The 25,155-nt window shown below is 50.8% G+C and overlaps 1 protein-coding gene across 4 annotated transcripts in view; it reads right to left on the bottom strand.

The window, feature by feature from the left end:
* Nucleotides 1-25,155, bottom strand: part of MTCL3 (MTCL family member 3) — a 65,851-nt gene that overhangs the window by 29,038 nt on the left and 11,658 nt on the right. For 2 of the 4 annotated variants that reach the window (XM_064170361.1, XM_064170362.1), the window contains 3 exons: nucleotides 7,671-7,742; nucleotides 4,821-5,996; nucleotides 3,108-3,450 (listed from right to left, as the gene is read on the bottom strand). In XM_064170361.1, the coding sequence (XP_064026431.1) occupies nucleotides 3,340-3,450; nucleotides 4,821-5,996; nucleotides 7,671-7,742 (1,359 nt within the window). In that variant the 3' untranslated portion in view covers nucleotides 3,108-3,339. Of the gene's footprint in view, nucleotides 1-3,107; nucleotides 3,451-4,820; nucleotides 5,997-7,670; nucleotides 7,743-25,155 lie in introns of those variants that run through there. The other 2 variants (XM_064170363.1, XM_064170364.1) reach the window with 2 other exon arrangements.

The raw sequence follows: 25,155 nt of genomic DNA on the forward strand, positions 1-25,155 counted from the left end.
CCAGAAACCAGAGTCCCCAGGAGGGGCTCCCAACCACCCTCCCACCTTCTCCCACCCCTCTACCTTATGCCAGACTTTGCCTCACGTTCAAGGTGAGCTTGGAGGGTCAGCCAGGGGGGTTAGGAAGCAGATGGATTAGTCAGGCAGCAAGTTAGCTTAGAGAGAGAAGTTCATGCAGCCTCAGAGACAGAGAGAGCCTGTTATCTCTGTGTTCTTGTTCTTATCCATCTCAGCAAGCCTGTGAGTGCAGCAGACATCACCACTCTTTCCTTTTCACAGCCTAGCAACTAATTCTTCTCACCAACATATCCCAGCTAGGCTCCAACTAGCAGACTGGCCTTGAACACTCCCAGGGAGGGAGCAACCACAACCTTTCTGGCAAACCTGTTCACTGTCTCACCACCCTCATACCAAACAAACTTCTTCCTAAGCTCCAGCCTAACCCTGCTCTCCCTCAGCTTAAAAACATCCCCCCTTGTCCTGTCTCTAGACACCCTTATGAAAAGTCTCTCTCCATCCCTCCTGCCAGGGATCCTTTCAGGCATTGGAAGGCAGCTGAAAGGTTCCCCCAGAGTCTTCTCTTCTCCATGCTGAACAACCCCAGCTCCCTCAGCCTGGCCTCATTCAATGTATGAATTCAGTATACTAAACTTCATAGTACCTTACATTATACTATTACTGATACAGCATAAACCAAACTCCCTCAACTCATCTTTATTCCATACAAAGCTAAGAAAGTTAGAAGCCAGTGTGGGTTAAAATCTTCAGCTCAGAATGAAGCAGAATCTTTTTTCTCTTAATGGGGTTGTGTCAGTAACATTTCAAACAACTCAGATGATTCTTTTCTCCCCCTAAGGGAGAAAGTAAACCAAAAAATCAACTCAAAACTTCCCCTGTTGAGATTTGATATGACAAGTTTGAGCCTCAAATGGTTGTATTTTTAATGTCCATGAGAGGGAGGAGAGGGAAATTAGTAGCAAGTAGTTGCTGGAAGTTTTTTCACAGCAGTGACTGAGAGAAAAGCAGCAAAAAGTTGTAAACCCACATTTGATGTGCAGCCTGTGCCAAGTGGGTTGAGTTCCTCTTTACAGTTTGAGTGGTTCCTCTTTACAGCTACAGGAATCCACTGTGAAGGACAATCTTCTTGACCATGTCTTGGCATAACCTTAGAATCACAGAATCAAGCAGGTTGGAAGAGACCTCCAAGTTCATCCAGTCCAACCTAGCACCCAGCCCTGGCCAAGCCACCAGACCATGGCACTAAGTGCCCCAGCCAGGCTTGGCTTCAACATCTCCAGGCACGGCCATTCCACCACCTCCCTGGGCAGCCCATTCCAATGCCAATCACTCTCTCTGACAACAACTTCCTCCTAACATCCAGCCTAGACCTGCCCTGGCACAGCTTGAGACTGTGTCCTCTTAATCTGTTGCTGCTTGCCTGGCAGCAGAGCCCAACCCCACCTGGCTACAGCCTCCCTGCAGGGAGCTGCAGACAGCAATGAGCTCTGCCCTGAGCCTCCTCTTCTGCAGGCTGCACACCCCCAGCTCCCTCAGCCTCTCCCATTTGTACCTCCATTTTTGCAGTCTAAACATTATTAATGATGCAGATTATCTCCTTTTCTTTACTTGCAGGGGTCCAGCTCCTTGTCACGTTTTCAGACACAGAACTCTCTAAATCAACCATTCTGATCTTGTCCCCTCTGTGGTGTCTAATCCACACAACACAGTGCTGAAACCCATCCTGATCACTATCATGCAACAAACACACACAAAAGCTGCGACAGGCTGCGTATCCAATGTGGGCTTACAACTCAGCTCTGGCTAGAATGCAAACTGTTTTTTCTGGGAGTAGGAAGAGGAAAGGCTCCTCAGACACTTTGCCTATTTCTGCTTTGCATCCCATTTGGTGCAAATTCAGAGAATCATAGAACGTCAGGGGCTGAAAGGGACCTCAAAACATCATCTGCTCCAGCCCCCCTGCCGGAGCAGGATTACCCAGAGCAGATCACACAGGAAAGGTTCTTCAGTATCTGCAGAGAGGGAGCCTCCACAGCCTCCCTGGGCAGCCTGTTCCAGGGCTCTGTCACCCTCACAGGGAAAAAAAAAATCTCCCTCAGGTTCACATGGACCCTCTTATACCTCAACTTCCACCCATTGCCCCTTGTCCTGTCAGTGGGCATCACTGAGAAGAAGCTGGCTCAGACTGGCTGGGGCACTTAGTGCCATGATCTGGTTAACTGTACAGGGCTGGGTGCTAGGTTGGACTGGCTGAGCTTGGAGGTCTCTTCCAACAACCTGGTGGATTCTATGATTCTATGATTCCTGACATTCACTCCTTACATCTTTATAAACATGAATGAGGTCACCCCTCAGTCTCCTCCCATCCAAGCTCCAAGGCCCAGGTCCCTCAAGCTCTCCTCAGAAAGAAGATCTTTAACTTCCTTAATCATTTTCATGGCTCTGCAGTGGATTCTCTCAAGCAGCTCTTGACCTTCTGGAACTTAATGAACATTGAACTGGGCTTCTTTGTTAGACCACACCTTGAGTACTGTGTTCAGTTCTGGGCCCCCCAGTTTAGGAGGGACATTGAGATGCTTGAGCGTGTCCAGAGAAGGGCGACAAGGCTGGGGAGAGGCCTTGAGCACAGCCCTACGAGGAGAGGCTAAGGGAGCTGGGATTGGTTAGCCTGGAGAAGAGGAGGCTCAGGGCAGACCTCATTGCTGTCTGCAACTACCTGAGGGGAGGTTGTGGCCAGGAGGAGGTTGCTCTCTTCTCTCAGGTGGCCAGCACCAGAACAAGAGGACACAGCCTCAGGCTGTGCCAGGGGAGATTTAGGCTGGAGGTGAGGAGAAAGTTCTTCCCTGAGAGAGTCATTGGACACTGGAATGGGCTGCCCGGGGAGGTGGTGGAGTCGCTGTCCCTGGAGCTGTTCAAGGCAGGACTGGACGTGGCACTTGGTGCCATGGTCTGGCCTTGAGCTCTGTGCTAAAGGGTTGGACTTGATGATCTGTGAGGTCTCTTCCAACCTTGGTGATACTGTGACACTGTGATACTGTGAAAATGTTAAGACCAGAGCAAGTGGAAAGCATCCCTTTGTGCTGGCTTACCTGGAACACCGTGGTGAGCAGGTCTCCTATTCAACTGGGTGACTTTTTGGTGTGGTTTCTTGGCAGGTTGGTTGGTTTTGCTCGGTCGGTTTCGGTAAAGAAGTAGTCTTCAGTGTTTTTACAGCAGTGTCTATGACAGAAACTATGTCTCCTGCACTTCTTATCTTGGAGGGTGGACAAAATAAACAAACTGAAAATAACACTACAATGAACAGTAAAGGATGAATGGCTTTTACAGTACAAAAAACAGTGTAAAAAGGAAGACAAGTTTAAATATTGTCGTGTATGAAAGGGATGAAAATAATACAAGGATGAGGATAAGTAAAATGATAGGCTGGAACATCTGGGAAAGTAAATACAAAGAGAACAGTCAATTAATGGAATAGCAAGTCCAAAGTATCAACAAAATAGTGAGTCAGGCTAAGCTTGTGGAGGCACCAAGTGCCCATCTCCCATTGACTTCAGTAGGAGTTCTGCATGGTCAAGCCCCGAAACGTCTGATCTCGCTGTGGCTGTTATTTGGTCGGGTGGAAATCCTAATTAGTTTGCTTTCAATTTGTGTCAGCCCATGCAGTGCTCTGCCTGGAAGCTAATGGGAGCTCGACAAGCTCCAAGCTATGGCTAGATCAGAGAGTGAGCATGCCAAATGCCAGTTCTGTTGGATTTCATGCAGTACATGGATAGGAAGTAATTGATTAGCTTCAAACTCACTGCGTCTGTGACTTTCTGATACAAGGAAACAAAAGACTAATTAGTCAGCATAGGAATAAGAAATTATAGCTTTCAGCTTCACCTGGCAACTACTTTTCACTGTAAATTAGCAGCATAGCACAAAGTCAATGAAGACAGCAAGAGGTTTACTAAACCACTGGGGAACAGCACGAGCGATAACAAGATTGGCCAGCTGTAGGACAGCGCAGGAAGATAAAAGGAGGTCACTGAATTTGGTTTCATATAGCAAAATATCTTGAGGCAGCCAAGAACTTGCTCCCCCAAAACCCTCTCTGGAATAACTCTGCCTAAAAATGAACTGCATGTAAGCAGTGACCCATAGGCTTTCAACTAGATGCAATCAGTTAAAGCAGTTCCAGCCTTCACGCTGCCATATGGCTCTGTGACTCTGGAAAGTCGTTTTGTATGGGTTGTTTGCCTCTGGGGTTTGTCACACTCCCTATGATTTTGCAAATGTCATGTTTCCTCTGGTTTAAAATGAGGAAGGTCCTCTTTGTAGTCACCTGACAGGAACCCTGCTACTAAGGAGATGCTCATGCTCATTTCTATGCCCAAACTGCTGCCCGCACTGCTCTCACTGGCACCGAAGGCACAACGCCGGTAAACGCAGCCGCAAACTCGGACAGGCAGAAAATCTTCTACCTCCTGGAGTAGAATTCTCTTAAACTCCAAGAGACCAAACTTATTCCCCGTGGAATCCCCATCCCTGGAAGCGTTTCAAAGAGGCAGAGATGCGGTGCTGAGGGACACGGCAGAGTTAAGAGAAGGCTTGGACTGGATGACCTTAAAGGTCTTTCCCAACCCAAAGCATCCTAACGAGGTTTCGCAGTGCCAAACGAGGACTGAAAATCACTTCAGAAACAGCTCTTTTGGTCTAGAAGGAACTTTTTTTCCCCCCCACATGCCATAACATCACATCTGAAGCCTAATTTGCTGGGCAGAGCCTTTTTTACCTGCACCCTGTAATAAGTAAAAGTCTACCTGACTCACTGACAAAGGCTCGTCTGTGCTGCGATCATCCGAAGACTTTGGAACTTCCAGTCTGTCGATGAAAGCCTGGAGCTCTTTCCTGAAGGCCTTCATCTGGGCGTTGATCCTGTAAAGAAGCTCATGCTCGCGTATTCTGCTGCCATCATCTTCCTCATCCATCAGTCCAAAGAGGTCCCCATTAGCTACATAAATTCTGGCCTCGGTTATGATGGTGCTCGTGTCAGAAATTAAGCGATCTATCGTCTTGCCCAGTCGCTCGGCCTCGGAGCGAATGTCCTTCATCTGCTGCCTGTCAGTGAAGCTTTTCTGCCACCCAGCTGGGGTGGGATAGAAGGACCTGGTGGGCGTCAGGCAGCGAATGTTGCGTACCTCTTCGGAGTCGCTCTCCCCTCCGATGGGGCCTTCCCTCTTGCGGTGGGGCGGGCGGGAGTCGTCGTCGCTCTCTTTCTTGCCGGCGTCGCTCTCGGCGTCACTGTCCCTGGGGCTGCCCCGGATGCCCAGGTGAGAGGCCAGGTCGTAGCGCTGCATGTTGGACATCAAGACTCTGTTCTCGTACTGGAGCTGCATGACTTTGCCGCTCAGCTCGTTGATCTGCATGCGCGCAGCCTTCAGCTCCTCCTGCAAGGCTTCGGTCTTGGCGCTGTCGTGGTGCCTGGAGCTCTCGTGGGCCCCAGACTTGTACTTGTATTTGTTCAGCTCGGCTGTGATGCGCTTGTTTTGCTCCTCTAAGTCAGCCACGTTCCGCCTCAGCAATTCCGTTTCATCCTCCACGAGCTGCAAGTGCTGCCGTAGCTCCGACAGGGACTCGCTCTGCTCTCCCAGGAGCGGGTTAGAGGCCCCCGAGAAATCATCTCCTCGTAAATCATCCAGCTCTGCTTTCAGCCCTCTGTTTTCTACTTCCAGTTCTACTATTTTCCTCCCAAGGATGTTGGCTTCCTCCTCTACGAGTCTCAAGCGGAGCTTGAGCTCAGCTTCCCTCGTGGTCGGGGGTCCACCTGCTTCTCCCTTCGGCAGGGGACTGTCCAGGTCCCCATAAAATGATCTGTATTTCTGCAGCTCGTGTTCAAACCTGTCCTTCTCTTTATCTATCTTAGCCATCTTCTTCCTCATCAAGGCTGCTTCTTCTTTGACAAACTGCAGCTGGCACTTCAGGTCTTCATTGTCCTCCTTTGACAAACAAAGAGAAAAGAGGGTCTGAAGAAATGTGATGTAAAGCAAGAGAACGCCAGGGGCTGGGCTTAAATTACCACTCAGATGGGAGAATGGTGAAGAGGTGATTGGGTACAGTCAGCATGGCTGCACCAAGGGCAAATCCTGCCTGACAAACCAGGTGGCCTTCTATGAACAGGTCACAATATCAATAGATGAGAGGTGAGGAACCGATGCCATTGACCTGGCCCTGAGCAGGACCTCTGACACTGTCCCACACCACATCCTGCTCTCCAAGCTGCTGACACTTGGGTTTGAGGGGTGCAGCACTGATGGATGCAGAACTGGCTTGATGGCTGCACCCAAAGAGTGGCTGCCAATGGCTCCATGGCCAAGTGCAGGCCAGTGACAAGCAGAGTCCCTCAGGGATCAGTCCTGGCACCAGTCTTGTTCAGCATCTTTGTGGGTGCCATGGACAGAGGCACTGACTGCAGCCTCAGCAGGTTTGCTGCCCACACCAAGCTGTGTGGTGCAGCAGCCAGGCTGGAGGGCAGGGATCCATCCAGAGGGACCTGGGCAGGCTGCAGAGGTGGGCACAAGCCAACCTCAGGAGGTTCAACAAGACCAAGCGCAAGGTCCTGCAGCTGGGTCAAGGCAATGCCAAGCACAACTCCAGGCTGGACAGTGAGTGGGTGGAGAGCAGCCCTGAGGAGAGGGACTCGGAGGTGCTGCTGGACAAGAAGCTCAACAGGAGCCAGCAGTGTGCACTTGTAGCCCAGAAAGCCAAGCAGAGCCTGGGCTGCAGCAGCAGAAGTGTGGCCAGCAGGGCCAGGGAGGTGATTCTTCCCCTCTGCTCTGCTCTGCTGAGACCCCACCTGGAGTACTGCATCCAGCTCTGGAGCCCCTGGGACAAGAGGGCTGTGGAGATGCTGGAGAGTGTCCAGAGCAGGGCCAGGAGGATGCTCAGAGGGCTGCAGCAGCTCTGCTGTGAGCACAGACTGAAAGAGTTGGGGCTGTGCAGGCTGGAGCAGAGGAGGCTCCCAGGGGACTTTCTTGTGGCCTTCCAGGATCTGAAGGGGGCTATAAAAAAGCTGGGGAGGGACTTTTTAGGCTGTCAGGGAGTGCCAGGACTGGGGGGAATGGAGCAAAGCTGGAGGTGGGGAGAGTCAGGCTGGAGGTGAGGAGGAAGTTGTTGAGCAGGAGAGTGGTGAGAGGCTGGAATGGGTTGCCCAGGGAGGTGATTGAGGCCCCATGGCTGGAGGTGTTTGAGGCCAGGCTGGCTGAGGCTGTGTGCAGCCTGCTCTAGGGTAGGGTGTCCCTGGGCATGGCAGGGGGCTTGGAACTGGCTGATCCCTGTGGTCCCTTCCAACCCTGACTGATTCTATGGTTCTATGAAATTAGAAGATTAACAATCACAGGTGCATAACTCTAAGAGATTTCCCTGCAATCGTCTGTCTGCTGATCAATAAAGAGAGGGAAATGAATTTACCTCCCTGGAGGTGTCAGGACCAGGTTGGATGAGGCCTTGAGCAATCTGTGCTAGTGGGAGGTGTCCCTGCCCACGGCAGGGGCTTGGAACTTCATGAGCTTTAAGGACCTCCCTCCCACCCAAACCATTCTATGATCCTGTGATTTCCATGGTGTCCCTGAAGCCCCCCAACAATAATCCAGGCTGCTGCTGCTACAACTTACCTCTGTTGGTGTCTGCTGTGACTTTTTTTCTGATTTGGGCAGGTCTTTGCTCCCTCTTCTCTTCAGTGACTGCTGCAGTAACAACAAAATGAGACACTGTGGATGAGTATTTCAAGATGAGGTACATAATTCAGGCACTCTTTTAACACACAGCAAGTCAAATACAACTGCAAGAGAATTAATTCCTTGTAATCCTTGAGATAATAAGTACAGAGGTGAGACACAGCTGCCCAAAAATGACCCAGCAACGTCAGACAAGCATTGGTTTAATCACTCTGTTACCTTTTCTAGTCGTTTTAATCCATCAATACACTTCAGGACCAGTGCTGAGCCCACCACAGCTACCTGTCATCACATCCATGTCAGGGACTTCACCTACAGAGCAGCCACAGCTCTGCAGCCACAGCAGAAACAAGCACTCAGTTCAGAACTGTTCTTTTGAAACCTGTCCCTTGGGGCCTTCCCAAGGCCCTGGAGAGGTGCATCCATTGCATCCTAACTGCATCCTAATCTCCAATCTAAACCTCCCTTGGTGCAACTTGAGGCCATTTCCTCTTGTTGTATCACCTGATCCTAGAGAAAAAGACCAAACCCCCACCTCACTCCAACCTCCTTTCAGGGAGCTGTAAAGAGCAATGAGGCCTCCCCTCAGCCTCCTCTTCTCCAATCACAGGTTCACAGGATGTAAGAGGTTGCAAGGGACCCAAAGAGATCATCAAGTCCAACTCCCCCTGCCACAGCAGGACCAAACAATCTAGCTCAGGGCACACAGGAACACATCCAGACAGGCCTGGAAAGGCTCCACACAAGGAGACTCCACAACCTCTCTGGGCAGCCTGTGCCAGGGCTCTGGGACCCTTCCAGTCAAGAAGTTCCCCCTTGTGTTGAGCTGGAACCTCCTGTGCTGCAGCTTCCATCCATTGCTGCTTGTCCTATCCCAAGGAGCAGAGCCTGTCCCATTCCTCCTGACCCCCAGCCCTCAGATAGTTATAGGCATTGATTCAATCCCCTCTCAGTCTTCTCCAGACTAAGCAGCCCCAGGTCCCTCAGCCTCTCCTCATCAGGCAGTGCTCCAGTTCCCTAATCATCCTCTTAGCCCTCTCTTGGACTCTCTCAAGTACATCCCTGTCCCTCTTAAACTGGGGAGCCTAAAAGCGAAGGCAGTGCTCAAGATGAGGTCTCTCCCTTCATGGCACTTATCCCTCCTGACAGAGCAGGCAAAGGCAAAGGGTGTGCAGCTTCTTCAGTCTCCACAACTGCAACCAACCCTTCTCATCTGCACTCAGTTGTAGGTGGGGATGCTCAGCTGCCTGCCAGCTGCTGAGACAGGTCTGCAGAGCTGTCAATAAACCACAGCAAACCTCCCACTCCCTTACAGGAGAGAAATGCAAAGGCTTTCCAAACCAAACCCACATTGCTAGAGCAAATCATGATAACTCTCTGGTAGAACCAGCTAAAAGCAGACTTTGCAAGGCACAAAATGAAGCAGCATTATTTGTGCTTCCATTCTATTTGATTCTTTTTTACCTCTGCTCGGAGGACAGGCTAAGAGAGTTGGGGCTGTGCAGCCTGGAGAAAAGAGAAGGTTTCCAGGAGACCTTGGAGTGGCCTTCCAGGATCTGAAGTGGGCTCCAGGAAGGCTGGGGAGGGACTATTGTCAAGGTCTGGTAATGACAGGATGAGGAGGAATGGGTTTAAAGTGGCAGAGGGGAGATTGAAAGTGGATGTTAGGAAGAAGTTGTTTGCAGTGAGGGTGGTGAGACACTGGCACAGATCACATTCTGCGCTTCTGTGCTCCACAACCTCCCTGGAGGTGTTCAAGGCCAGGGTTGATGAGCCTGTTTTAGTGGGAGGGTGGTGAGACACTGGCACAGGTTGAAGGTGGTGAGACACTGGCACAGGTTGAAGGTGGTGAGACACTGGCACAGGTTGAGGGGGGTGAGACACTGGCACAGGTTGCCCAGGGAGGCTGTGGAGCACAGAATGTGATCAAAGACCACATTGGGTGCTTCTCTGCTCCACAACCTCCCTGGAGGTGTTCAGCACCAGGTTGGATGAAGCCTTGAGTAACCTGCTCTAGTGGGAGGTGTCCCTGCCTGTGGCAGGAGGTTGGAGTTTCAGGTCCTTTCCAACCTAGGCCATTCTATGATTCTAAGAGAAGGCTGCAGGGAAACCTTAGAGCTCCATTTCAGCATCTTTTCTAGCCCTGCTGCAGTCAGAAGGGACATCTCCAACTAGATCAGGTTGCTCAGTGGCCCACCAAGTTTGACCCTGAATGTCTCCAAGGGTGGGGTCTCAACCACATCTCTGGGCAGTCTGTTCCAGTATTTCACCACCCTCACTATGAGGAACTTCAACCTAAATCTCTTCTGCTTTGAATGCACAAAAACCTGACCAGAGTTTGGAAACTCAGCAGCAATACTCCTAGAAGTGAACCAGAAGGCAAACAAACCTCTGAATGTATTTGAGTAGCACCAGGGCAATGCTCCAGTGCAAAACACTGTCTGAGGCACTGCTACTGGTGCTTCTAATTAATCATTTAATCAAAGATCTAAACTGCCAGCATCTGTAAATATTAGAACAATTCAGCCAAGCCTGTCCTATAAAAGACTCTTGGTAATTAGGCCAGCTGGATGGCATCATCAGTCATGCTTTGCAGGCATGGAGAAGCCTCTTGTTACCCACCACACTGATGGAAACAGATGCAAGGCAAATACCTTCTAACTTGGAGTACTCATCCATGACCTAAACAAAGAGCTTGGTTATTAACCTAACCTGCATTCATTGCTGAGAGAGCCAAAGTTAATTAATATGATCATACCACTAGGATCTAACAAAGCAAACCAGGAGTGATACCTGCAGGTCTCCTTCTGTACTCCTGGATGCTGATACCTGCAGGTCTCTTTCTGTACACCTGGATGCTGACACCTACAGGTCTCTTTCTGTACACCTGGATGCTGATACCTGCAGGTCTCCTTCTGTACTCCTGGATGCTGATACCTGCAGGTCTCCTTCTGTACTCCTGGATGCTGATACCTGCAGGTCTCCTTCTGTACTCCTGGGTGCTGATACCTGCAGGTCTCTTTCTATACACCTGAATGCTGATACCTGCGGGTCTCTTTCTGTACTCCTGGGTGCTGATACCTGCAGGTCTCCTTCTATACATCTGGGTGCTGATACCTGCAGGTCTCCTTCTATACATCTGGGTGCTGATACCTGCAGGTCTCTTTCTGTACTCCTGGGTGCTGATACCTGCAGGTCTCCTTCTGTACTCCTGAATGCTGATACCTGCAGGTCTCTTTCTGTACTCCTGGGTGCTGATACCTGCAGGTCTCCTTCTATACATCTGGATGCTGATACCTACAGGTCTCTTTCTGTACACCTGCATGCCGATACTTACAGGTCTCTTTCTGTACACCTGCATGCCGATACCTACAGGTCTCTTTCTGTACACCTGCATGCCGATACCTACAGGTCTCTTTCTGTACACCTGGATGCTGATACCTGCAGGTCTCTTTCTGTACACCTGGATGCTGATACCTGCAGGTCTCTTTCTGTACACCTGCATGCCGATACTTACAGGTCTCTTTCTGTACACCTGCATGCCGATACCTACAGGTCTCTTTCTGTACACCTGCATGCCGATACCTACAGGTCTCTTTCTGTACACCTGGATGCTGATACCTGCAGGTCTCTTTCTGTACACCTGGATGCTGATACCTGCAGGTCTCTTTCTGTACACCTGGATGCTGATACCTACAGGTCTCCTTCTGTACTCCTGGATGCTGCTGTTAATAGCAGCAATGGAAGCAAACTGCATGCAGTGTGTCAAATCACCCCAGCAGAAACAAAACACTTAGAAAAGCTCATCTGCACCTCTAAAAGGTTAGTTTATGTTGGAAAAGACCTCAGAGATCACCTAGTTCCAACCTCCCTGCTATGGACAGGGACACTTCTCACAAGGTCACATTGTTCAAGGCCTTGTCCAGCCTAGCCTTGAACATCTCCAGGACTGAGGGCTCAAACCACACAGTTCTGCTCTTTGGAGTGTAGCACTTACAGGGCAGTTCAGAGGTAGAGGCACAACTGGCACACTGGTGGCTAACAAAGGACCAACTGGCTGCCTTGCACAACCAGGTAGCCTCTATTCCTGTCCAGGCTGGCCACAGAAGGCATTTGTTGACCCCATGGATAGTGCTTTCTTTGTTGTACTTTGTGCATCACTCCCTGCCTGTGAGCATTCTGTCTGCTGGAAAGTTTGGTGCTCTGCACAGACAGAGAAAGACAGAGTCATACAAGACACCTGCCAAGTGCCCTGCTTCATCAGATCCAACAGAGTGATAGAATGGTGGGGGTTGGAAGGGATCTCCAGAGATCATCTAGTCCAGCCCCCCCTGCCACAGCAGGGGCACCCAGTGTAAATCACACAGAAACACACCCATGAGGGGTTGGAATGCCTCCAGAGATGGAGACTCCACAACCTCCCTGGGCAGCCTGCTCCAGGGCTCTGCCACCCTCACAGGTGAGGATGTTTACCTTATGTCAAAGTGGAACCTCCTGTGTTCCAGCTTGTGTCTATTGCCTCTTGTCCTGTCACTGGGCAGCACTGAGAAGAGTCTGGCTCCATCCTCCTGACACTCACCCTTTAGCTATTGATCAGCAGTAATGAGATCCCCACCTCAAGCTGCTCTCCTGCAGACTGAACAGCCCCAACTTTCCCAGCCTCTCCTCATGAGGTGGATGTTCCAGCCCCCAAATGGTCACTTCAGCTCAATTCCTTTGAAGCAAATGGCTCCTGTGAATGGCTGACAGCTGACACATAACTGAAAAGGCAGTTGTAGAAGACTGAAGTGCAAACTGCTCCTCCTATGCACATTGGGTTGGGGTTTGGTTCTTTGCCTTCTGTTTGCAGCAGGACATTTTCAGTGAACTATTGCCACAGATTTTGTACCAAGAGAGTTTCTTTCTGCAGGATGATTCTCTTCTCATCTGCAGAGAACTGAGGCAAAACCTGCTTAGCTGGCTCCCTCTGCAATCTGTGCAAGCCATGGCAGCCTGTTCTGAGCCAAGATGTCAGGAGCACCCCCTCACAGATGATAAATAGCATCCCTGCTGAGGACTATTTTTAAAGGAACAAAATATTTGGGCAGGGTACCAAAGGTAACAGAATTTCACACCAGCAAGTCTGACAGAAGTGTAACTGGGAGGCTTTACATCTGCAGGGATGCAGCTCTTAGAGGACCACTGAGAGAGAGGAATTTTTGGCCTTTTTTTTCCTGTGTGAACTAGGGCAGAGCCTTGCTCCTCATCTCTTCTGTGAAATTCCCTCTCTGAAGAGATGAGATTTTTCCCTGTTGTCCTGCTGTTCTTTGCACCACAGCAAACTGAGCCTTCGTCAGGTATCAAAATGAGATTCCAGATCATGGAAATCCTCTGCTTAAAGGTACTTTCAGCAGAAGTGCTGCTGGTAAGAATTGGGATTTGGTAAAAGACCCAGGAAGAAACGAGGCTTGTGAAAGTCCTCTAAAAGCCTCCCCTGCTGCCATCTGGTGCTAGGAGCAAGTAAATCACTCCAAGCCTGGGCAGAGCACCCCTGATGGGTGAAGCTGTCTATGGCTCCTCTACAGATAGGGTTTTACACACATGTTTCTGGCTATATAGATAGAGCATCCATCCTTACATCCATCAGCATCCCTGGAACCACTCTCAGGCACAGACACGCAGCTACAGAGTATCATACAAGGGTTTGGGTTGGAAGGGACCTTAAAGCTCAGCCAGTTCCAACCCCCCAGCATAGGCAGGGACACCTCCCACTAGAACAGGTTGCACAGGGCCTCATCCAACCTGCTGCTGAACACCTCCAGGGAGGTTGTGGAGCACAGAAGCACCCAATGTGATCAAAGATCAGCACAGCTGGGCAACCTGTGCCAGAGTCTCACCACCCTCAACCTGTGCCAGAGTCTCACCACCCTCACTGTTAAGAATTTCTTCTTCTTTTACAGTCTGTCTCTCCTCTTCCAGCTCAAAGCCATTGGTCCTCATCCTGTTACTCTCAGCCCCTGTCAAAAGTCCCTCCCCAGCTCTCCTGTAGCTCTTTCACACAGTATCACAGTATCACCAAGGTTGGAAGAGACCTCACAGATCATCAGGTCCAACCCTTTACCACAAGGCCCAAGGCCAGACCATGGCACCAAGTGCCACGTCCAGTCCTGCCTTGAACAGCTCCAGGGACGGCGACTCCACCACCTCCCCGGGCAGCCCATTCCAGTGTCCAATGACTCTCTCAGGGAAGAACTTTCTCCTCACCTCCAGCCTAAATCTCCCCTGGCACAGCCTGAGGCTGTGTCCTCTTGTTCTGGTGCTGGCCACCTGAGAGAAGAGAGCAACCTCCTCCTGGCCACAGTCACCCCTCAGGTAGTTGCAGGCAGCAATAAGGTCTCCCCTGAGCCTCCTCTTCTCCAGGCTAACCAATCCCAGCTCCCTCAGCCTCTCCTCTGAGGTCTCCCTGCAGCCTTCTCCAGGCTGAAGAGCTGCAACTCTCTCAGCCTATCCCCATAGGGGAGGTTCTGCAGCCCTCTGATCATCCAACTTGCCTTTGAATCCTTCCAGGCTTGGAATCTCTACAGCTCTGGGTAACCTATTCCAGTGCCTCACCAACCTCATGGGGAAAAAATTTCTCCCAGTGAGGATGAGGCACTTAGTGCCATGGTCTGGTTGATTGGCCAGGGCTGGGTGATAGATTGGACTGGATGAGCTTGGAGGTCTCTTCCAACCTGCTTGATTCTATGATTCAATGTCTACTGTAAAGTGAGCTTCTTCCAGTCAGAAGCCATTTCCTCACCTGTCACTCCACATCTTTGTCAAAAATCCCTTCCCAGCTCTCCTGTAGCCCCCTTCAAGGCCACTCTAAGGTCTCCCCAGAGCCCTCTCTTCTGCAAACAGAACAACCCCAGCTCTCACAGCCTCTCTTCAAAGGAGAGGTTCTCCAGCCCTCTGATCATTTTTGTAGCCCTCTTCTGCACCTGCTCCACCAGCTCCAAATCCATCTTACATGAGGAGCTGCAAAGATGGACATAGCTCTCCAGGTGGAGTCTCACCAGAGTGAAGTAGACCTTAAACATCCTAAACCAAACAGCAACTTATCTCAACCTTGCCTCTACTCTCCCTGTTACCAGCTGCTTGAAATGAGGCTCAAACCCTGCCATGAAGTGAAAACAAGGTTGCACTTAGCATGCACTTGGAGGTGGTCTGATGCCAGAGACTCAAACTTTCTCTTTCACAGCAGCACAAGCAAACATCCATCTCCAGTGACTTGTATGCCTCAGTGAGCTCAGAGAGACACAATGGGATAGTTCACATGCCTGGAGTGCAGCCATGGATTGAAAAGAGAGAAGAAGAAGAAGAGTTGTGCTCCACACAAGAGAGCGGTTCAGCTGCACACAGCAGTGTCTGTAACAGGTGATGAGGTCAGCTGTGAGCCATGGGTAAGGACCAGACCCCAGAGAAGCAGGATCATTTGGGGTATCATCTACAGACATGTGCAGGTGACATTAAGCTGGGAAGGAGTGCTGATCTGCTGGAGGGTAGGAAGGCTCTACAGAGGGATCTGGACAGGTTGGATCAATAAGCCAAGGCAAACTGTACAAGGTTCAACAAGGCCAAGTGCAGGGTCCAGCACTTGGGTCACAACAACCTCATGAACCCTCCAGACTCGGGGCAGAGTGGCTGGAAACTGCCCAGCAGAGAAAAAAATGACAGCTGAGTGAAGAGAAGCCAGCAGGTACCTGGGTGGCCAAAAAGGCTACCAGCATCCTGGCCTGGATCAGCAATGGTGTGGCCAGCAGGCTCAGAGCAGCGATTGTCCCCCTGTGCTCAGCACTGGTGAGTGCCACACCTTGAGTACTGGGTTCAGTTTTGGGCACTTCACTCCAAGAAGGACATTGAGATGCTGGAGCAGGTCCAGAGAAGGGCTACAATGCTGGGGAAGGGTCTGGAGAACAGGGCTGGAGGAGCAGCTTAGGGAAATGCTCTCAGTGCTGATGCAAAAGCAATGAGCTAGGGAACAAGGAAAGGAACAGAACAAGCCAAGTACACTGCCAGATTCGTGTGAGGGGGTGGGAGAATCAGGGCAAAGGACAAATTTGACAGAAGAAAGGAGCTGGAACTAAGAAATGGAGATAAGACAGTGGGGAGCAGAATAAGAGGACTATGGGATGGAAAAGACTTGAACTACAGGGAGGAGGTTGGACACTCAGGAGCAGTTGAAAGTATGCAGAGGAGGAGGGAATGGGAAGCAGGAGGAAAGGACTGGGACTTAGGAACCAGAAGACAGACCAAGGAAAGGGAAGGGAGAGAGGGAAAGAAATTCAGACACAGGATCAAGACTGAGAGAGAGAATGAATATGGTTAAATGGGAGGAGAAGGGTCTTGGAGAGCAAAAGGGCTGTGAGAGAGACACTGGATTGTTATCCAAGAGACATGGAGGAACAGCTGATACTGTTGATCATGGGAACTGGGATGGGATCATCCCTTAACAGTTCTTTACATAGAATCATAGAATCAGCCAGGTTGGAAGAGAGCTCCAAGCTCAGCCAGACCAACCTAGCACCCAGCCCTATCCAGCCAACCAGACCATGGCACTAAGTGCCCCAGCCAGGCTTGGCTTCAACACCTCCAGCCACAGCCACTCCACCACCTCCCTGGGCAGCCCATTCCAATGCCAATCACTCTCTCTGGCAACAACTTCCTCCTAACATCCACCCTAGACCTCCCCTGGCACAGCTTAAGGCTGTGTCCCCTTGTTCTGTTGCTGCTTGCCTGGCAGCAGAGCCCAACAGGGCTGTGCTCCAGGCCCCTCCCCAGCCTTCCTGCCCTGCTCCAAACACCTTCCAGCACCTCAACATCTCTCTTCAGTTGAGGAGCCCAGAACTGGACACAGCACTCAAAGTGTGGCCTGAGCAGTGCTGAGCACAGGGGCACAAGAATCTCCCTTGTCCTGCTGCCCACACTGCTCCTGAGCCAGCCCAGGATGCCATTGGCTCTGCTGCCCACCTGGGCACTGCTGCCTCCTCATCAGCTCCTCTCTCCCAGCACCCCCAGCTCCCTCTCTGCCTGGCTGCTCTCAGCCACTCTGGCCTCACCCTGTAGTGCTGCTTGAGGCTGTTGTGGCCAAAGTGCAGAACCCTGCACTTGGCCTTGTTCAGTCTCATCCCATTGGCCTCTGCCCACCCATCCAGCCTGGCCAGGTCCCTCTGCAGGGCTCTCCTACCCTCCAACAGCTCCACAGCTGCTCCTAGCTTGGTGCCATCTGCCAACTTACTGATGCTGGACTAAATCTCCTCATTCAGATCATCAATAAAGATATTAAACAGGACTGTGCTCAGCACTGATCCCTGGGGCACACCACTAGTGCCAGCTGCCAACTGGATGTGGCACCATTCACATGCCCACCTCTCTCTGGGCTCTGCCATCCAGCCAGTTCTTGATCCAGCACAGAGTGAATCTGTCCAAGCCCTGAGCTGCCAACCTGGCTAGGAACTTGGCTAGAAGCTTGGCTAGGAGCTTGTTGTGGCAACACAGCTCTCCAGTTTTTGGTTTTGGGGGTGTTGGGAGTTTGTAGCTTGTTTTTAACAGCAGTTTTTCTTGTGAAGTTTTCAGCTCCCCTCCTGGTTTCTGTGCAGCCTCAGCACTCCGAGACGCATGGAGAGCTTATCCGTGCAGAACCAGGGCAGGCAGAGGTTGCAAGGCTAAGCAGAAAGGAGTCATTCCTTTCCTGCAGTGCCACAGCAGGTTAAGAACCAAAATTAGGAAAATAATTCAGTTCTTTCCTCCCAGCTCCAGTGCCCAGGTCCCCAGACCCTGCAGCCTTCTTCCCTTTCCATGCAGTGAGCAAACCAGACTGACTGACAAGCCAGGCACCACTCCTGAAAACACATCCATGCAGACAGGCAGAAACTCCTGGACTGAAGGGCCAGAAGACATCTCTGCCTCATCTGCTGAGCAGCCACAGTTATGGCAAGCTGTGGATCTGAGCTAACAACCCATGCTTAGAAGGTGCTTTGCCAACATCCCCCCAGTGTGGCCATGAGAGGAGCTGTCCTGCATCAGCTTGGAGCAGCAGCAGAGCAATCCATTTCTGTCCAGAAAGACACTATCTGACAGACACTGTGCCAGCTGCAGTTGCAGCCCTGCACTGCACTGAAGGCTTCAAAGCCCAGGGGCCAGTGCAGAGAATCACAGAATTGTCCTGGCTGGAAAAGACCAATAAGTTCATCAAGTCCAACCACCACCCTGGAGCTTGGGGGACCAGTCACCATGCTGGAGGGAAGGGAACCATTCAGAGGGACCTGGGCAAGCTTGAGAGATAGGCCCAGGCCAACCTCACACAGTTCAACACAGCCAAGTGCAAGGTCCTGGATCAGGCAGGAATCCAGGCTCAGGAGGAGCAGCCTTGAGGAGAAGGGCTTGGGGGTGTCAGTTGGTGCCAAACTCCCCAGGAGCCAGCACTGGTCACTGGCAGCCCAGAGCCAGCTGTGTGCTGGCTGCAGCCAGAGCAGGGAGAGCAGCAGCACAGGGAGGGGATTCTGTATCTCTGCTCTGCTCTGCACACCTGCAGCACTGCCTCCAGTTCTGGTGCTATCAGCACAAGAGGGACCTGGAACTGCTGGAGCAGGTCCAAATGAGGCCACAAAGATGATCAGAGGGCTGCAGAACCACCCCTATGGGGATAGGCTGAGAGAGTTGGAGCTGTTTAGCCTGGAGAAGGCTGCAGGGAGACCTCAGAGCAGCCTGCCAGTACCTGAAGGAGCTACAGGAGAGCTGGGAAGGGACTTCTGACAAGGGCTGAGAGTAACAGGATGAGGACCAATGGCTTTGAGCTGGAAGAGGAGAGACTGAGACTGTAAAAGAAGAAGAAATTCTTAACAGTGAGGGTGGTGAGACACTGGCACAGGTTGAGGGGGGTGAGACACTGGCACAGGTTGCCCAGGGAGGTTGTGGAGCACAGAAGCACAGAATGTGATCAAAGATCACATTCTGTGCTTCTGTGCTCCACAACCTCCCTGGAGGTGTTCAGCACCAGGCTGGATGTGGCCTTGAGCAACCTGTTCCAGTGGGAGGTGTCCCTGCCTATGCTGGGGGGTTGGAACTGGCTGAGCTTTGAGGTCCCTTCCAACCCAATCCATTCTCTGCTTCTATGAGAGAAAAAGAAACATGACCAATCCATCCTTTGCTGCAACACCTTCCAAACCATGGATGCTTGCAAGCTTCTGCTGCTGTCAGCAACAACTCTTTGTCATGCAAAAGATCATAGTTGGCATTTTTCAGCAGCTCTACATCAAGAAATCAGTCAGCAGTTACCTCTCAGTATGAAAGGACAAATAGATTCTCAAGGCTGTAATAATTCACCCAAATGCTCACTGCAGAACTCTGGATTAGTCTTCATGCAAACACATCTGCTAACATTTCTCTTTCAGAGATGTTTCCAGTCAAGTCTGCCACATTCTTTTTAAAACACAAAGACAAAACTTTGGTTTTGGTCTTGATCTAGAGATTACCTAACCAAAAATAACCAAAATAAAATGATAGTACTTTTGCCTCCAACATTTAAAGTCTTTTAATCATTCTCTGCTATTGCTCACTAGAAAAGAAGACTAAACTTCTCATGGCACACACACACCAATAGAATTCAGGGAGAATGAAAGGTTTGGGTTTATGCAGTACATCTGATGACATAAAAGGACAGAAATCAATCATTGCATACTCTGAGTACTGTTATGCTGGAAAATGAAAATGCTTCATTGTCTCTGGAGATTAAGTGTCCCATTGCTTTTAAACTCAATCAAGGGCCAGGAGGATGCTCAGAGGGCTGCAGCAGCTCTGTTGTGAGCACAGACTGAAAGAGTTGGGGCTGTTGAATCTGCAGAAGAGGAGGCTCCCAGGTGACCTTCTTGTGGCCTTCCAGGATCTGAAGGGGGCTACAGAAAAGCTGGGGAGGGACTTTTGAGGCTGTCAGGGAGTGCCAGGAGTGGGGGGGATGGAGCAAAGCGGGAGGTGGGGAGAGTGAGGCTGGAGGTGAGGAGTAAGTTGCTGATCAGGAGAGTGGTGAGAGGCTGGCAGGGGTTGCCCAGGGAGGTGGTTGAGGCCCCATGGCTGGATCTGGATGAGGGCATGGAGTCAGTCATCAGCAAGTTTGCAGATGACACTAAGCTGGGGGCAGATGTGACTGAGTTGGAGGGCAGAAGGGCTCTGCAGCGGGACCTTGACCGCCTGGACAGATGGGCAGAGTCCAAGGGGATGGCTTCAATAGCTCCAAGTGCAGGGTGCTGCACTTTGGTCACAACAACCCCATGCAGAGATACAGGCTGGGGTCGGAGTGGCTGAGAGCAGCCAGACAGAGAGGGATCTGGGGGTGCTGATTGATACCCACCTGAACATGAGCCAGCAGTGTGCCCAGGTGGCCAAGAGAGCCAGTGGCATCCTGGCCTGCATCAGGAATGGTGTGGCCAGCAGGAGCAGGGAGGTCATTCTGCCCCTGTACTCTGCACTGCTCAGACCACACCTTGAGTGCTGTGTTCAGTTCTGGGCCCCCCAGTTTAGGAGGGACATTGAGATGCTTGAGCATGTCCAGAGAAGGGCGACGAGGCTGGGGAGAGGCCTTGAGCACAGCCCTACGAGGAGAGGCTGAGGGAGCTGGGATTGGTTAGCCTGGAGAAGAGGAGGCTCAGGGGTGACCTTATTGCTGTCTGCAACTACCTGAGGGGAGGTTGTGGCCAGGAGGAGGTTGCTCTCTTCTCTCAGGTGGCCAGCACCAGAACGAGAGGACACAGCCTCAGGCTGTGCCAGGGGAGATTTAGGCTGGAGGTGAGGAGAAAGTTCTTCCCTGAGAGAGTCATTGGACACTGGAATGGGCTGCCCGGGGAGGTGGTGGAGTCGCCGTCCCTGGGGCAGTTCAAGGCAAGGTTGGATGTGGCACTTGGTGCCATGGTCTGGCCTTGGGCACTGTGGTAAAGGGTTGGACTTGATGATCTGTGAGGTCTCTTCCAACCCTGATGATACTGTGATACTGTGATACTGTGTTTCAGGCCAGGCTGGCTGAGGCTGTGTGCAGCCTGCTCTAGGGTAGGGTGTCCCTGGGCATGGCAGGGGGATTGGAACTGTCTGATCCTTGTGGTCCCTTCCAACCCTGACTGATTCTAAGTGAAGACCACAACCCAGCCAATAACTCTATGCTCAGCTGAGTAGAACTCCCTTAAACAGGAGGTTCCATTGGTTCTAAAGGCTGCAGTGCAATGGCAAAGGGCTGTAAATCCATGAGACCAGAGAGAAGAACCCACAAACAAACAGAAAATTAGCATTATGCCTATCTGACAATGACATTTAAGATGCATGAAACCTTTGATTGCCAGAGAAGAAGAAAAGGTATTTGCCACAGAAAAAATCCAATGGATTTCAGACTGCTTGGGCTTGTACTCAAGAGTTGCTTCACATTCACATGTTCATAGCTTCTATCATCTGTGAGGATGAGAACTCTCCACCAGCATCCTTCCATTGGTCTCCCAACTTCCAGCAGGTTTGCAAAGTGCACCAAAATCTGGTTTCATTTCAAACTTGCTTTTCTCTGGCCTGCACCTCCTCAACCATCCTCCAGCTTCCTCATAGGCTGCAAGTCCTACCCTTCTCTGCTCCTGAAAGGGACTCAGCAGCCTCTTTGAAACACACAAATGCAAACTCCTGCCTCATGATGATGATGCATGCAGTGACTGGGGCTGGCAGCATTCCTCTCCCATCCAATCTAAGGATGTATTTCTGACTCTTTGTCCACTCCACCTCTACTCTGCTGCATTTTTCCTTGCTGATTTTGCCTTGCTGCATTTTTCCTCTCTAACTCAGTGCCCTCATTTTGTGCCAGTGGGAATTACCCATCTGTTTCAGCTTCATGAAAATAGTAAAGAGCTCCTAGCTTAACCATGACACTCTACTTTCATCTGGAGTCCCCATACTCTTCATTTGATACCAACAGCAAAGACAGAAAGGGGCAGACACCTAAGCTAAAGAAAGAAGTGGAAACCAGTATGAAAGCAACAGAACCACAGCTCAGCATAGCAGGCCAGAGGGAATGATGAGGATAAGGAGAAAGCAACTACTGATCACCAAATCACACAATTAACCAGGCTGGATAAGACCTCTGAGATCACTGAGTCTAACCTATCACCTAACACCTCCTAATTAACTAAACCATGGCACTCATCCAGCCTCCTTTTAAACACCTCCAGGGATGGGAACTCCACCCCAGGCAGCCCATTCCAATGCCAATCTCACTTGCTGTGAAGAGCTTCTTTTTAACATCCAGCCTGAACCTGCCCTGGCACAGCTTGAGGCTGTGTCCTCTTGTTCTGTCTCTGAGAGAAGAGACCAACCCCACCTGGCTACAATCTCCCTGCAGGTAGTTGTAGACAGTGATGAGGTCCACCCTGAGCCTCCTCTTCTGCAGGCTGCACACCCCCAGCCTCTGCTCACAGGGCTGTGCTCCAAGCCTCTCACCAGCTTTAGTGCCCTTCTCTGGACACCTACAAGCAACTCAACATCTTTCTTAAACTGAGGGCCCAAGAACTGGACACAGTACTCCAAATGTGGCCTAAAAAGTGCTGAGTCCAGGGGCAAAATGACCTCCCTGGTCCTGCTGGCCACACTATCGGATGACAGAGATAAAGGAGGCTCTTTAATTGGGTTCATTTCCTACAGCTGCAGAGCTCCTGAAGAACAAAGGCTATTAAGCTGTCACTATACCTCACAGTAATCAGAAGATGCCTAAGAAGAAAGAAGGTAAAAAAAGCCTACAGTGGTGCTACAACCTATCAGAGGGCAGGAGGAAAGGATCCACACACGGGAATCTAGAAGCAAGCAGAGTCTAAATGGACAAGAATAACAAAAAGCCAAGCTTCACAACGGGCTGTAAGGATAATTAGTGAAAGATCCTGTTCTCAGAAACACAGTGGCCCAGAAACTGAGTTTTATTTGATTCACAGACTGTATCATGTTGGAAGGGACCCTCAAAGGTCATCTTGTCCAAACCCCTTGCAGTGAGCAAGGGACACTTCCAACTAGATCAAGCTGCCCAGGACAACATCAAGTCTGATATTGAATGTCTTGATATTGAATGGCCTTAACCACATCCCTTGGCAATTGGCAACCTGTTCCAGTATGTTAGTTCTCGTTGTGAAGAGCTTTCTCCTGATGTCCAACCTAAATCTACCCTGCTCTAGTTCCAAACCACTGCCCCTTATCCTATCACTACAAACCCATCTAACCTGCCCCTCCCCAGCTTTCCTGTAGGTCCCCTTCAGATATCAAAATGCAGCTCTAAGGTCTCCCTGGAGCCTTCTCTTCTCCAGGCTGAGCAGCTGATACTCCCCCAGCCTGTTTCCACAGGAGTGGTTCTCCAGTCCTCTGATCACCTTCATGCCCTTCTCTGGACCCACTCCAGCAGGTTCATGTCTCTCATGTTTGGGGCAGAAACCAGAGTGAAATCAAACAGAAGACAAAAGCCTCTGACAGAGGAGAAGGAAGCTGTCTAAGGTTCAGATTCTGTGCCCATTTCAAATCTGTAATTATCTAGAAAAGCAGTGGAAAATGGAAAAAAAAAAACCCACACCACCTGTTCATCCTCTGTTAGCACATCTGCCACTCAGCTTCTGCCAGTACCTCTACTGATCATCTGGACCAGGGGATTGAGCCCAGCATCAGTGAGTTTGCAGAGGACACCAAGCTAGGAGCAGCTGTGGAGCTGTTGGAGGGTAGCAGAGCCTTGCAGAGGGACCTGGCCAGGCTGGGTGGGTGGGCAGAGGCCAATGGGATGAGACTGAGCAAGGCCAAGTGCAGGGTTCTACACTTTGGCCACAACAACCCCAAGCAGCAACACAGGATGGGGGCAAAGTGGCTGAGAGCAGCCAGGCAGACAGGGAGCTAAGGGTGCTGGGAGAGAGGAGCTGCAGAGGAAGCAGCAGTGCCCAGGTGGGCAGCAGAGCCAATGGCATCCTGGGCTGGCTCAGGAGCAGTGTGGGCAGAAGGACAAGGGAGGTTCTTGTGCCTCTGTGCTCAGCACTGCTCAGGCCACACCTTGAGTGCTGTGTCCAGTTCTGGGCCCCTCAATTGAAGAGAGATGTTGAGGTGCTGGAAGGTGTTGAGAGAAGGGCAGCAAGGCTGGGGAGGGTATTAGAAGGAAGTTCTTCACCGAGAGAGTGATTGGCATTGGAATGGGCTGCCCAGGGAGGTGGTGGAGTCACCATCTCTGGAGGTGTTCAAGAAAAGCCTGGCTGGGGCACTTAGTGCCATGGTCTGGTTGATTGGCCAGGGCTGGGTGCTAGGTTGGATCAGATGAGCTTGGAGCTCTCTTCCAACCTGGTTGGTTCTACGATTCTATGAATACTACATCGTTTAAAGTAAGCACTAAAGTAAGTTCCTAAAAACCCTGTAACTTACCATGGAGCTGAAAATTCTCTGCCTTTCTTAGCAACTGAAATACATCACTTCTGCTTTGGACCAAATCACTGGCACTCCTGCTAGGGAACAGCACTAAAAGTGATATTGGTGCTATTCATTGAATTTTAAATACTGGAGAGCTGTTTCTCCCATCTGAGTTTTCTTACCCTTAGTCAACAGTTTCTCTTTTTACTGCATGCTTTGTTATCTCTGACAGCCAGGCTATTACTGCTGGAGCACAATTTTCTGCTTCCTTAATAGCACAACACCTTGCATCTCTCCAACAGCAAATGGAGTCATTTTGAAGATGAATTAGATAAAATGCTCAAATCATGCTCAGATTGAAAGGCCAGGTGGAATCTCTCAATTCCCAGCACTCCAAAGAGCATGACTGAACAAGAAGTGGCTGGATCCCCAGTCTCACTGTTTGCTTGTCCCTAGGAGTAGCCAGCAAGGGAGAAACACTGGTCCTTGGAAAAACGTGGGGAATTCCATCTGCAAAGCCTCTGACTCCCTGCAGCACTCTTCCTGCAAATATAGAACCCAACAGTTCAATGTCCAGCATAAAAAAGGACATTGAACTGCTGGAGCAGGTCCAGAGGAGGCTATGAAGCTGATCAGAGTACTGCAGCACCTCCACTATGGGGACAGGCTGAGAGAATTGGGGATGTTCAGCCTGGAGAAGACAAGGCTCTAGGGAAACATTAGAGCAGCCTTCCAGTACGTGATGGGGGCTACAGAAGATTTGGGGAGAGACTTCTGACAAGGGCTGGGAGTGACAGGACGAGGGCCAACAGATTTGAGCTGGAAGAGGGGAGACTGAGACTGGAGAGTAGAAAGAAATTCCCTTCAGCTCTTAGTCTCAGATACCTGCCTGCACCTTCTCTCAAGACAGTTTTCATGATCATAGGATATGAGGAAGAAGTTTTATTCCAGCAAGGGTAGTGAGACACTAGCACAGGTTGCCCAGGGAGGCTAGGGATGCCTCCTGCCTGGAAGTGTTCAA

The sequence above is a fragment of the Pogoniulus pusillus genome, chromosome 33 (assembly GCF_015220805.1).
Source record: "Pogoniulus pusillus isolate bPogPus1 chromosome 33, bPogPus1.pri, whole genome shotgun sequence".
Lineage (NCBI taxonomy): Eukaryota > Metazoa > Chordata > Aves > Piciformes > Lybiidae > Pogoniulus > Pogoniulus pusillus.